Here is a 14,470-nt window from a genome sequence, read left to right on the forward strand (position 1 = left end):
CCATCACTTTCAAGTGAATTGACTCTTTCTGTTACTTTCCACACACTGCAAGAGATCAGGATTACACAGCACCAGCTGAATAACGCTCTGCTCACACTATCATCAGCTTCATGTGTTCAGATGACAGTGATGGGGACTATAAAGGCACCAAGACAGATAATCACTGCTTATGTCTGCAATTATAGTTCCAATAAAGCTTCTTCATGGCTCTTTAGCACTAAGGCTTTTGGACTGGTAACTGAATTGTTTTAATATTTTTTTCTATTCCCTATTTTATTCTTTTCCTACTGCATACACATGCTTAATCGAGAGAGAAGACAAATGCCCCTAGGAAAATATCCACTGGAAATACCTACAAAAAGAGGTCCACAAATCTAAACTGACTTCTTATGACTGCCACAAAATCAAAGCCACGCTCACAAAACTTTGGGGGAATCATAACTGTGGAAGACTTTCAATAATCATTGTATTTGATCGGGAAGATTAATGACATAGTGGCTGTGACCAGATGAAAAAGAGAGGGGAAAAAATAAAGCACAGGATGATCACAACTCCCTTCTCATACATAAATTGCCAGACATGTCACACAGAGCCTGCTGCTTCAACCCCAGTTCCTGGGATGACATGAGGCAGGAGTTTGGAGCACAAAAGGTGCTGTGGCAGGAGATCCCCACTGCCACCCACCCCTGGGGTCCCATGTGGGCTGGAAATGTCCCCAGGCAGGCATGGGGGGGGAACAGAGGCTCAGGATGCTGGGGCAGCCTGTCCCCAGAGCTCTGCAAACACATCAGGACAGGATCCCCATCGGCACAGGACTGGGACACCACGGCACCATCCCTCCCATGGGCACCCAGAGGGGAGCGGGCACAGCCTGTGGCACAAAGGAGCCAGCAGCCCCCAGAGGAGCCAGGCAGCCCCCCGAGGAGCCTCTGGCATGGCTGAGCACCCGGCACAGCCACAGGGAAGAGCAGCCAAGGCTTATCAGGAGGCAGAGGCCCCCAGGACAGCTGCAGTTCAGCATGATTCCCCTCTCCTCTGTTACTGAGAGCAGCCCTCTGAGCCCACCACAGCCCTCTGGCAGGCTCCCCCCAGCACTGTGCCCCAGCCCCCAGGCTGCTCTGCAGCCACGAGAGCAGCATCAGCCATAACTCACAGCTCCCTCTCACATGCTGTGGCTGCGCATCCTCATCTCGCTTCCCCTCTCTGCAGCTCGCAAGTGCCGGCGCACGCAGGAACCTCAGCAGCTACAGCCCCTGCCTGAACCAGGGCACTGCCACTCCAGGCAGGGCCTCCCTCACCAATGTCACAGTCAAAAGCCGTTAAAAACAACAAAACCCCAGGTTAACCCCTCAAAGACAAGTGGCACAAAGAGCTGGCGGCGCACAGTGCTGCTGCGCCTCCCTCACTTCCTCCCCAGCGCAGGGATGCTGCCAACATCCCCTCAGACAGAGCAGCCGTTCAGTGAGCACCAAACCGGGGGCAGGAAGCTCTGTGCCACGCTGACATCTCTGCACAATCCCCCGCTGCCCTCCTTCCTCTGACCCCTCATCTCCAGCTCAATGGCAGCACCAGTACCAGGCCCACCAGGGCCTTGGCTGGGGTCCCACACGCTGTGCCAGGACCACCAGAGTCTGAGCAACAGCGACTCTGCTTCCTCAGCTCTCAGCCCCAGCCAACAGCAGGACAATCCCAGCCAACAGTGGGCCTGGGACATTCCCACAGCAGGTTTAGGAGGGGTTTTTCACCAGGCAGTGTTTGAAGAGGGTACAGTTAAATGTTTGGTGTGTGTTCAGCAGGCCAGCCGTCCAGGGCTGGAGTGTCAGAGCTGACCTACAGAAAGTGACTGGGGAGGAAGATGAGATGTTGCTGCAAATCAATCAAAACAACCCCAAGCAATTCACAGTACAGACTTTGTGAGGAGAGGGAACTCGTGCTGCAAGAAGCCAAGAGTTTTTGCTGTAGTGGTCTCAGGGCTTGCTCAGTACTCACACGAGAGATCTCTCATGATCCTGAGGACATGGCAGGGAACAAGACCTGACACCACCCAACACAGTGGCTGAGAGCAGTCCCGAAAGGTGGGGCAATACCCCCATCCTCAGAAAATTCCTATCGTATTTCCCACCTCAGCATCACCTTTGGATTTCTTTTCAATGCTTTCTGTTCCCTCCCACAGTTCATTGAACACACCATGCTGATATAGGCTCTGCAGGTCTGCCAAATACAACAGCAGAAGTAGGAGAATTTCACCAGCAAGGAAACATCTTTACACTCATTCACACACTTTGCAAACCTTTGGCAAAAGGATAAATGCTCCACGTACATATGGAGCCCTGCACACAGCTTGGGCTGGAGCAGAGAATCGCAGCAACACAGCTCTGAACAGAACTGACTGATAACACAGCCAAAAGGATAACAAACCAGGAGCTTCACTCGTTCAGCAAGCACTGCAGAGCAACCCCTGGCAACATCCCCTTCATCAACACCTTCTTCCAGCAGTGCAACAAGCACCAAACCTGCCAGTGCTGAGGGCTTGCAGCTGGCAAGCTTCTGCCATAAACCCTGACTTGAGCATCATCTCCCAGTCCAGTGGGATTCACGGAGACTGAGCACAAACACCCAGCTCCTTGCAAGCTTTGGGAAGATTCCTGAGCAGCGTTTATCCAGCAACTGGTTAAAGCCTCCCCAGACTCTCTATCCAGCAATCATTCTCTTTATACCAGCATTCAAGAAGCTGAAAGTCTTGTCTGCACTTCACAGTCCCTGTTTTAAATAAATCCAAACTTCAAAACACCTCTTCACCCTGTGCTCCTCACCTTCTCTTTGATGCAAAACTGACCCACAGAACAACGTAAAGATGAGCTCTGAGTCAGGCATACTAAAACAGTGATTAAAAGAGCACAGCACAGGTTTGGGAGCACTACAGAGGAATTCTGCACCCTCTCCGAGGGACCCAGCCCTGAGCCAGGAGGGCTGGAGCTGCACCAGGACCCAAGGAGCCCTGCCCAGCCCCATCCCACAGTGGTGTGGCACGCACGAAGGAAAATAAAACCAGGGGGACTTAACTTCCAACCCTGGGAACTACTTAATTCACCAGATATTAGTTTCTTTCCCCCACCCCGCCATTTTTCCCTCCCACCTGCCAGGCCACCTCATTACTGTCACTCTGCATCAGTTCTTGCTACAGCAGTTTTCTTGGACCTTTGCCCCTTCAGTCAGCTTGAAACCTCTTCCCTATTGTACATCAGAGTCAATGGGAAATTAATGCAAGTCTTTGCTGGGGGAGGGCAGGGCAGAGGCACTTTCTGCTGCTGTCAATACTTCTTTTCCTTCACCCTTCCTGCCACCTACACTTCACCAACATATTAAGGAGCCTTGTCTGCATCTCAGTGTGCTCTGGGACCTGGGACCATTCCTCACGTGCAGAATTGCACAAGCCTTAGCAGGGTCCTTCTTTATAAAAGTTCCCAATCTTCATTTAAGCCTACTCAGTCACAACAATACACCCAGCTGCAGATGTCCCAGCACAGGGAATGACTGAGCAGGGGAGAACAACTCCCCAACATTCTTCAGATTTTCTCTGCACTCAAAAAAGAGAAGAAATACTTCCAACAGGAGAGCAGTAAAATGCCAAAGTTTAGAAGTAACTTATTAATACCGCATGCTGATCTGGCTACAAAGTTTCACAGTAACTTTCAAATTACTCAGCAAACCACAATTTCTGCAGCAGTAATAACATAAAAATCATAGGCCACGTTGAACACTGCTCACACAGTTTACAGAATTATTCCAGTGACTAAGGCAAACAGAACGTGTGATTTCAGGGCTAGAGCCTAAATTAAGCTTCAATAATGACCTTTTTTTTTTAAGTCTGATGCCACACTGACCCTGTAATCAGTTTTTTGAGGAAACAGCAGAATTGTATTTTCTTGTGAGTGAGATCCTCCGGTGGAGGGGGGAATATGAGAGAGATAAAACTGCCTGTCTGAAGGAGAAGTGATGGAACTGACCATATACAAAATACTGTCAAATACACAAAGTAATCTTTTAATCTTTTCTGCTACGGGCTTCACAGTTCAACAAAGCATTTAATAATGTGCTTTGAGCCCATGCTGATTCAGCAAAGCACTTACCCACATGCTTATGCCAACTTAAGTATATGCTTAAGTGCTTTCACACAATAGGGGCAGGGAAGACTCAGGCCCTGAGATGAACCATTTTCTGAAACAAGCTGTTTTTCCCTAAGATCACTGACTATTTACAGCTTCTCCTCACTTTACAGCATGACCCAAAATGCATTTGAAGAGAACACTTAAGTACAACTGAAAAGTCAAATAACTATCAGGAACAGCAAGACCCAAGGTAGAGCTTAATGAACCAGAATTGTTCTTGGCTCCTTCTCAGCACAACATACATCTTTATGCACACACCCCACCTTGCCCTGCTTCAGTGGCTCTCCTCTAAAAATAAGTTCCAAGTTGCCTTTAATGCTCTGGATTTCACAACATTTATGAGACTATCACCAGAGTCAACAGGCTAAAAAAAGAATCCATTAGCATTAACTGGCCTGTCACTGGCAGTGACAAATAAATGAATTTGATGGTTTTAGATCAGTCATTAGTAGACCTACCCCCGGGCTGATAAAGGCTCAGCACTTTGCAGAGGAGATGTACTCAATCTGGAAGCAGAGGGGATGCACAGGGGTGTTAGCATGCTGCTCTCCTTCCATTTCCCTGACCTCCCTACCTCAGAACCTTTCCTGGCGGTTACAAGTGCACAGAAGTCACCTGGTAGATGCCATTAAAAATAATCCAACAATTCAGGAAAACACAGGCAATGTAGAACCTCCTTTTTAAAAAAATCCCAGGTCAGACAGTGTTGAATTTTAATTTTTAGTTAGCAGCATGTCAAAGGGAAGGAAAGTACATTAGGACTGTTCCTAACATGAAAGACATCCTTAGGCATTGAGAATGGAAATACAGACATTTCAACAAGCACAAGACAGTCTGTGGGGATTCAGGACAACACGAACAATCTACCTGAGCGATTGGGGAGAAGAAATACATGTTTACATCTCCAAAACACAGCAGTCACAGAAATCCAGCTCAGCTCCTGTTCCTGACAGAAGGCCCTGCACAGCCCCTTCTCCTCTGGCTGTGACACCCAAGGACAGAGCTCGCCCTCTGCCTCAGCCACAGCACAGAGCACAAACCACAGACAAGGGCTCCTAAACCCTGATCCTCCACTGCCTGGGGCTGGCTTCACCCACACGCTGCAACTTTTCCACTGGCCCACGCACTGCCAGAGGGAAGCAGGTTCCAGGAGCAGCTTACCCTGGACCAGGGATCCACATCGAGGGTGGCTGAACAACACACCCAAACCGGGGCCATGGACCACCCAAAGAAACCCCCCGACCATCTGGGAAGGACTTCACACTGCCCTGCACACAGATGGTACCATGACTATCATGGAGCTACTCATCCATGCCTGATGCCAAGATCAGGAAATGCTTCCTCTCTAACTCCACCCAGACCTGCAAACGCAGGGGAATCTAAAAGGAAATTTTAAAAATCATTGGGAAAAGGTCTGACCTTGCTGCTCTTTACAGCCTGGTGGGGAAGGAAGGGTGGGCAGGAAAGGAAGAATCCTGAGTTCTGCTACTGTGTCCAGGTCACTCTTTCGAGAAAAAAAAAAAAAAAGAAACTTCAAAGTAAACACCTAAAATAAGATGGGAAGTAGCAGGACTAACCTGAAGGAGTTTACAGGCAGAAGCAGGGGAGAAAACAAACAGAACTCTTGATTTTCAAGGTCCATCATTTGCTTTGGAATGAAATCTCTCCCTGCTACTCTGGCCGAGGCTTATCAGACAGCCAAGGGACGCAGACACCCCACCCACAGCTAACTTAATTGGAATCAGACATCCAAATCCACTGGTTAGCTTTAAAACACAATCCCAGGTTAGCCTGGCTGTTATCCCCAAAGGCCATGCCCTCCATGTGCTGCTCCACAGCCCCAGCCCAAAGGAGAGCTGCTGGCACTGCTCCTGCCCAGGGGTACCAGACGTGCCCAAGTGCCCGGGCAGACAGGAAACCCAGCTGGCCACGGGCACAGGGGCCAGGACAGTCCTGCACCTCTGTGATAAATATTCTCCAACCTAACAGAGCAGGGAACATCAGAAATGGCAGGCTATGTGTAACAGTAACTCAATTATTGCAGTCTCCAATATTCAAAAGGGGGCACAAAACTACTGGCACCCCATCAGTGCTGCGTTTGAAGGACTTGTTAAGTCAGCAGAGTTACAAATGATCTCCTGTTACACAGTGCCTTCCAGCACGGGGAGCAAGGCAGATTTTTATCACGGAACAGAGCCCCGAGGAAGGGGACACATATTCCCCAGCAGCCCAAGGAGTTAAACCCCGCAGCAGAATTCCTGAAACAACAGCTTCGAGCGGTGCTGGCCCTCCCAAGGAGAGCAGGATTCCACCTGCAGTAACCCAGGGCAGGCACTCAGGAGGATTTCTGCAGGGTCATTAAAGGAAACCAGGGAAGAACGCTGGGCTGCTACAACCTGCACTGCCGGCTCGGGAGCCAACCTGCATCACCAGAGAGGCGTCAAACCGCGGAGATGCGGTTTAAAAACCCAAAATAAAATAAAGCGTTTCACTGGGCTGGGGTTTGAAAGGGCCTCAGGGCTGGGCAGCTCCAGTGGATCGGGAGGGAAGGAACAAGTGAGTGTGGGCTGGAAAAGGCAGGGGCAAAGCCCAGCTGTAAGGACAGGGATGGCTGGATGGACGGATGGATGGAGAAGGGGGAATGCACCTCCAGCCCCCATCACTGCCAGGAAAAGCACAGGAAAAGGAAAAAACCCCAAACAAATCCCCATTTTACTAAACGTACCAGGAAGCAAGATAACTCAGGGGAAAAAAACAAAACAAAACAAAAACAAAAAACAAATTCTCCCCTTGCACCTAGAGAGACAGAGACATTTCACTAAATGCCATTAATCTCCACAGACCCAAGCATTAGCTAGTTAATTAGACTAAAGTACAGTCACATTTTAACGCTGAGCATTCGCTATTCAACTGGGATAAATGAACAACTAAAGTCCAAAACCTTAATTCAGTATTTAATTAAAAAAACAGAAAACAAAATATTCAGATTATGAAATGCTTGCCAGAATAATACATCATAATTGATGTAAAATCTGCTCTTTATTGCATTTCTGATTTTCTCCAGTCTCCAAATCAGGCTGTTTTCAATCTTCAGATTTTTTTCAAGTGCCCCGTAGAAATCCCAACACTTTAGAAAGGACAACTGTGTAAAAAGCAGCAACAGACATTGCTGACCTCTCCAGAGAGAGCGAGCTCCTGCTAAGAGTGGAATTTGATGTCCATTCCAGCATTTGCCCCACGCTTGAAAGATGTCTGTTACCAAAAACCAAGGGAAAAAACCCCCTACGTGTAGAAAAACAAAATCCCCTTTGTCAATACAACCTGATTTTGCATTCTTTAACACAAAAATTTAACTCACTAATATGCTCGACACAAAACATGTCCTCGTTTTTTTAATTGTTAGAGAAGAAATCACACGGGACAGCTTAACAGCTCTGTTGTGCCCATTACAAACTTCTCCAAATAACACTGTAGAAACAGATAACTGGCACTGAAGACAGTTTAAAATGTAAATTAACCTTTAAAACGTATTGGGAAGGAGGATAGGCCCATCAAGCTCATGATCAAAATTCTGTTAACTTTAAATTGTATATTACAGATGGCATCAATCCAACAACATAATCCAGAAGCCACAAGCCCCACACACTATAAACTCTTTGCTCAGTGCAGAAGCAAGCCAGGCACACTATTATTCACCAATTAGTAATTAGATATGTCCTAGGAAGAGAAGGACCTCTAAACATTTGCCTACATTAGTCTGGTTTAAAATTCTGCAAGTAGGCTGTTGGGGTTTGCTCCCTTTTTTTTTAAGAGCTCCCCAGCACCTCTCCTGTGCCATGCCTGGGGGTTTGAAATGACGCAGGGTTTTTCCTAGATGCCTATTTTGTGCAATACTTAACATCATGGTTCAACACACCCAGTTACACTGCTTGCTTTCGTGAGGAGCTGTATGCAATAACAGTTCAGGCTGCAGGTCAGGTAGTTTCCCACCACCAACTTTAAACCTCTCTTCCTTATTGACCTGCATGTACAACTTTGCAGCCTTTTTCTCCCATTTTTACCAGAAGACTGAAGTTACCCAAGATGACAAGTGTGTACATAAGTGCCATACATCAGTTAAATTAAGTTTTTTCCAACAGACTCTCAAAAACAAATTAAAAAAAAGTCAATTGCAAAAGTTTTCTTTCAGCCTCTGGCTTTCAAAATTCACACGCTGCAAGTCTGGCTTTGAAACTGATTTGTTTTCATTAGGCACAACCTAAAGAGCAACAACCACTTGTATTCCACGGGCAGCTCCTGCAGGAGAAATGGCACCAGGGGCATTTGGAGGGAGTGCAGGGGCACAAGAGCCTCTGTCCCTGCAGTGTCCCCGTGCAACTGCCAGGACCGGTGGCCAGGCCGCTGCTCCGGCCAGCCTGACCAGCTGGACACTCACAGCTGGACATCCACAGCTCACTGTCCCCCTGCTCCTACAGAACAGCCCCCAGAGCCTCACCAGGAACTCTCCATGCGAGCCTTACGCACAACTCCGCACACATCTCTTGAGTCACACAAAAGGAAATTTGCAAACAATGAAGGCAGAGACAGATCCCCATCCATCACAAGCACAGAACTGAAAGCTCAGCTCCAAACAAGCCTGAAGGCTGCACTCAACCCGAGCGCTGCCCACGAACCCAGCCCGGTGCCCAGAGCAGCCGCCCGGGCGCGGGGCTGTGGCTGCGGCCCCGCTCCTGCTGCCCAGCCCGACCCAGCAGCTCCGCACGGACACACAGCAGCTCCTGGGCCCCAGGCACACGCTGACCCCCCCAGCAGCAGCAGCTTTAAAAGCTTTCATTGCCAATTCCCCGGCTGAAACCCGAACTGCCTGGCAACAATGATTCTCTGTGTGCCTGAAATCCTATTATCGATCCTCCTACTTACCTTGGGCTGTGCTCGTCGGGGAAACGCAACTTTAGGGTCAATCTGAGGAAAAAGAAAGGGGAAGTCAACAGGGTAGCTTTGGTTGTCATTTCACATTATTTTGATTTTAAATCACTGAATTATTAATCCCTCATTTCTCAGGCTTGCAATTCAGCACACCGGGTCATCCAGAGCTACTCTGGAAATGACAGGTCACAGTCTGGGGAGTTTGGCAGGGGTGGGGAGATGGGAAGACAGGAAGAAAACATCTCTCCTGCACTTCTCCTCCATCATCCTCTGGGCAGCAATCCCCACGGGTGCTCAGGGAGCTCTGGATCAGTCTCTGGGTGCTGCCTCTACCACCAAAACTGCATGTTGAGGACTATCCTCATGCCCTAGAGGTTGCACAGAAAGAGCACTCCTGACCAACGTCTTAACTTGGTGGCTTTGACACCTGCCCCTTCCTGCACTTGGGTTTGGGGTTACTTCTTTTTTTCTGCTTTGTTTTGCTAACTGACAAGCAACACCATACAAAAAAGGAAAGCAAAGTCAAATCATTCACATTTCAATTATTAAAACTGAATCATTTGAAGGACTAGAGTCTCCTCCATAATAATATACCCAACTGATGTGATTTACTCACTCTCAAAGAAAATAAGTGAGCAATGGAAAACTCCAAAGGGGCATTTCTGGGATGGGGCAGGAAGGGAGGGGAGTAAGTTACAAACGAGTTTCATGTGTGTGAAATATACACGCACTGAACTCAAAAGTAAACAACTTCCTAAACAAGGTTTTCCATTAAGGACTTACTCAAACTATCCATGTTCATACACATCACCACAGACAAAAAGAAAGGGGGAAAAAAAATCCTTGCTTTACCCCCCTGGCCTGTTTAAAGATGCAGCGTTGGCTCCCCTTGCGCTGCATTCCAAAATGCTAATTCTGCAACCTCACACAACTTCCACGGGGTCATCTCTAAAAAGGGACTCCTCTCTCCCATTCAAAAATTACATGAAACCAAAAAGGCACCACCGCAGGCACAAAGGAATGGCACCCGGTGGTGTTTGGGGGCTGGATGTAAACAAACCCACCAGCCCTCCCAACAGCAGCTCCCCTAAATCGCAACACAGCGCCCGTGTGCTGCTGCCTTCGCTGCTGGCTCTCAGCAGCACCTGCACGCAGACATCTTCCACAAAAGGGCCTGGAAAAGGATGTTCTGAAGTACTGGATCCTGCCTGGACTGTGCAACCTGCAGCTGCTTTCAGTGCTGTCCTTGCCTGTGCCACCAAGCGATGCCTCTGACGCCGGCAGCGTTAAGCACATTCAGAAGGACGGGCTTTTGTAGACTTTGGGACTGGCTTTTGTTGTGTTTCTCCCCCCTCAAGCAAACCCTGAGGAAAAGGAGATGTTTGCATTTGGTATTGTTATTCCTGCGGTGATAAATATTCCTGTCACTGCTAAATAACCACGGGTCTCTCCTAAAAAGCAGTTTTACTCAATTAATTTGTCAAAATGGGAAATACCGCAGACATTTGATGTGCAACTGATAAACTGATTTGCCTCTATCAAATACAAATATTGTACCTTTTTTAGGACACACCTGAGAAATGAGCGATTACATGCCATTTTATTGTTCAAAAAGCATAAAGAGTAAAATTATTTATCTAGAGAGCTAACCTTTTCATAGAGATTAACATTATCTACAAATATATTCAGCACTGACTAGGCATTTGTCTACTGGGGAAATACAACAGGTACGGATTTTCCACAGCAATATCCAAAGGTGGAAAAAGATGCACTTTTCTACGTTTGCTCCAAAACTACAGGTTTTCCCACCAAAGAACACCAGGCCCACCAGAGGGACATCACTGCAAAGTCCTGCTGGTAAAAAGCTGGGAGAGTCATTAAACTCCAAAGCAACACATTCATTTTTGAAGGTCAGTTCAAAGAGCATGGAGTCCCTTGCACCATAGCGACAGATTTTCTAAAAGAACTGAATTTTCCTTCCCACAACCTTTTGCATAAACACCACCAGCCTTCGAAAACAAACACTAGCAACGAATGTGGCAAATCCATACCTTTTGCATAACCCTGTCAACTATTTAAACAACAACCAAAACGGAAACAAAAAAAAAAAAAAAAAAACAAAACCAAAAAAACCAAAGTTCTACCAAAAAAAAAAATTAGTTAGTTAGGTACAATTCTACTTACTGTATCTACAAGTCCTCTAGGAAATGACTATAATACTATTTCTGATATGAATGGCCATTACCTAAACAAAGCTTTTAACGTAACTGTAAACAAGAGCGACGTTTCCATGCCAATACCCAACCGATCTGCCTCCTGTGCTGAACGTTGAAACAGAGTCAAATGCCTTGTTATACTGCACAACAGTTACTACAATACTCTACAAATACACGCCTGAAAGGACCTGCCGGGCTCTGGGCTTCACTTTTAGGCTGAACGACTGATTCTAAGGTCAGTTTTGTATTTGGATTGATTCAATCATTATCACACAACCAACACCGAGGCAGATTTGCCCCGGTGAAGCTCTTCACCCCTCCCCTAGAGAAGAGCAAATTAATACATTGCAGGGACTAGACTGTGATACAAGAAAAAAGCTGGGGGAGGACCTAATTATAGTCAGAAATATGACAGGGTGTCCTCCCATGATTTTTTTTTTAAACTCTCGTTCAAGATACTGTTTGCCTTTGTTCTTCTTATCTAAATTTATCTTTAAAAACACATAGAGAATATAGCTGTACATGAAAAGTCTGGTGAGTTTAATTTCAGGAGCACGGTTGAATCAGTTATCTTACCATATCTGATTAAACCTAAAATCAAATTATTAAGGCATGTGAAAGCATGGGCTTCGTGTTCAGGCAAGCCCAGCAGAATCTGTAGGTCAAATTAAAACACTAGATTCCACCTGCTTCTACAAGAGCTTTAAGCTTTTTGTTTCCATATAAATTACATTTTAAAAAAAACACATCCTCACGTTTGCTCCCTGCTTCTCCCTTTCTTCATTGAACTATAATCTCGCACACACAGGCACCCGTGAGATGTTGCAGCACCGAGACAGGCTTGCTCCTAACACCAGGCTCAGGTTAAAATAAACCCCTTAAGCCCCAGAACACCGCCTGTAAACCCCAGCGACAGCAAGGAGCACGCTCGAAGTGCCCAGCAGAATGTCTCTGCAGACAGCTCCCTTCCCAAACACAGCCCCCTCCGAGCCAGCAGCACCAGAGCACTGATGACCTCTAGCAGTGTCCTTCCCCCCTCCCCTCCCAGCTGTGCCCAGGCTCAGAACTACAACCAAGTAGGAGGCACAGAACTTCATCTTTTTGCTTGGCCTGGGTCACAGGGAGAACACAGGGCCCAGAGCTGCACTTGCCCGACACCTTTTGTTTGACCCAACACTGAAAGCACCACATTGGGGCAGGGGGCAAACTCAGGTGTGGAATTTTTGTTTAAAAAAACACCCCAAAATGTAATGTTTATTTAAAAAAAAAAAATCAGCTGCATCTCACAAGCATTTTTTTCCTTACATTATGCACTGGAGACCGAGCGCAGCAAAAAGCTCTGGAGAAACAACAACACATTAGGACTTGTGCTTCTCTACCACATCCACTCTCCAGCTCTGGCAGAGCTTCCCATAAATTACCGCGTGCATTTCGCCGGGGCCCTGCCATCACAGGTGAGGGGACCTCTCCAAAAAATGCCTTTGGGAAATGACACGAGCAGCAGCTTTCTCGGTTCGACAGTAAGTCACTCCCACCTTGCAACGCGCTCAACAATACATAAATAATCAATCAAAAGAATCACAAAGTTCCCTGCAGAAAGCATGCCGCAGCCCAACACCAAAAAAAGTTGGATTTTACTCCACAGCTTTTTCAATGTCACCGCTCAATAAAATATAAGGCCGGGGGAGGAGCCAGCGGTCGGTATGGGTGAATTCCGATTTCAAAAAAAAAAAAAAAAAAAAAGAAAGTTACCGCTTTTGGCAAGTTAAAAGGCAGAGTCCATAAAAAATATAAAGGCAAAGCCGAGGCACGCAAGGTCTCGGTTCAATGACAGCCTGGCACCGCCCGCGGCACCGGCCCGAGCGGGGCTCGGAGCGGCCGGGTCGCGGGTGCGGGAAGGGCGGCGGGCAGCCCCGCAGCAGCACCTACCGTCTTGGAGTCCAGCTCGTGGTGCGGCTGGGCCAGGACTTTGTCTACACTCGCCGGATCCGCGAACGTAACGAACCCGAAGCCTCTGCGAGAGACAAAGAGCGAGGGGATGGCGGGGGGGGGGGGGTGGGGTGGTGATGAGAATTAGAGCCAAAGGGAGAAGTCATAAAAATAAACCGCTGGGTCCCCCTCCTTCCCCCGCCCTCCCCCGAAGGCTCCGGGAGCAGGGGCGGCCGGCTCCGACCCCCGGCCCCTCTCCGGCTCCACCGGCCGCTTTGTTTCCTGCTCCGGGCTGGAGGGATGCGGGCGGGGAGAGCCCTCCCGCAGCGCCCCACGCGTGCGGGGGGATGCGGGCCGCGGTTCTGGGCCGGCACCGGGGGCTGCGGGTCCACCCGCCCCGACCGCAACTCGCGAAGTTTGTCAGCCTGAGCGGGGTGGGCGGCGGTTTTACCTGGAGCGCTTGGTGGTGGGGTCCCGCATGACCATACACTCCCTAATTTCTCCGAATTTGCTAAAATAGTCTCTAAGGCTGTCTGCGGAGAGAGAGCAGAGAGGGAGAGGAGGGTCAGGGATGGGGGGGCGCGGGCAGGGCCCGGCCGGCGGGACGCGGCCCACGCGGGGCGGGACACGCGTGGGGAGGGGGCGGCGGGCGGGGGTTACCTGGTGAGGTTTGCCAGCTGAGGCCGCCGATGAACATCTTGCTGGAGGGAGAGAGCAGAGCGGAGTTGAGCGCCGGTGCGGGATCGGCCATTTTGACGGGGCAGCTCCCGGCGGGGCGGAGGGGCGCGGAGCGGAGCGGCGCGGAGCGGGGCGGGCCCGCCTGACCGCCCCTCGCCGCCGCGCTCCGCGCCCCCGCCGCCCCGCCGACTTACCCGGGGTCGTGCTGCGCCTCTCCGGGGCTCCCCGAGGTAGCCTGGCTCCCGTCCGCCTCCATGGCCGCGCCGAGCGAGAGCCCCTTAGAGAACCCCCCCCGCCCGCCCAACCCGCCCCCCCCGGCCCGGCTCCGGCTCGGTTCGCTCCGCTTGCTTTGCCCCTTTTTCCCTTCCCCCCTCCTCCTCCTCCTCCTCCTCCTCCTCCCTCCGCTACCGGAGGATCTCACTGGAGAGGCGCTGGGGCAGCAGCCAGATCCGTCACACGTGGGATCGGCTTAGCTCAGCGCCGCGCCGGCGCTCCCTCCCCCCGCCGCCATCCTCCCCTCCCTCCATCCCGCCCTCCCTCGCGGGGGCGGGG

At 49.5% G+C, this 14,470-nt stretch overlaps 1 protein-coding gene across 9 annotated transcripts in view; it reads right to left on the reverse strand.

The window, feature by feature from the left end:
• Positions 1-14,196, reverse strand: part of MSI2 (musashi RNA binding protein 2) — a 203,363-nt gene extending 189,167 nt beyond the window's left edge. For all 9 annotated transcript variants that reach the window (XM_054287387.1, XM_054287386.1, XM_054287383.1 and 6 more), the window contains exons 1-5: positions 14,113-14,196; positions 13,901-13,941; positions 13,692-13,773; positions 13,241-13,325; positions 9,090-9,131 (exon numbers count right to left, since the gene is read on the reverse strand). In XM_054287387.1, the coding sequence (XP_054143362.1) occupies positions 9,090-9,131; positions 13,241-13,325; positions 13,692-13,773; positions 13,901-13,941; positions 14,113-14,174 (312 nt within the window). In that variant the 5' untranslated portion in view covers positions 14,175-14,196. The remainder of the gene's footprint in view (positions 1-9,089; positions 9,132-13,240; positions 13,326-13,691; positions 13,774-13,900; positions 13,942-14,112) is intronic.
• Positions 14,197-14,470: the final 274 nt, after the last annotated feature.

Source organism: Melozone crissalis, unplaced genomic scaffold (assembly GCF_028551555.1).
Source record: "Melozone crissalis strain CALT ecotype California unplaced genomic scaffold, PUWL_Pcris_2 ptg000057l_1, whole genome shotgun sequence".
Taxonomy (NCBI): domain Eukaryota; kingdom Metazoa; phylum Chordata; class Aves; order Passeriformes; family Passerellidae; genus Melozone; species Melozone crissalis.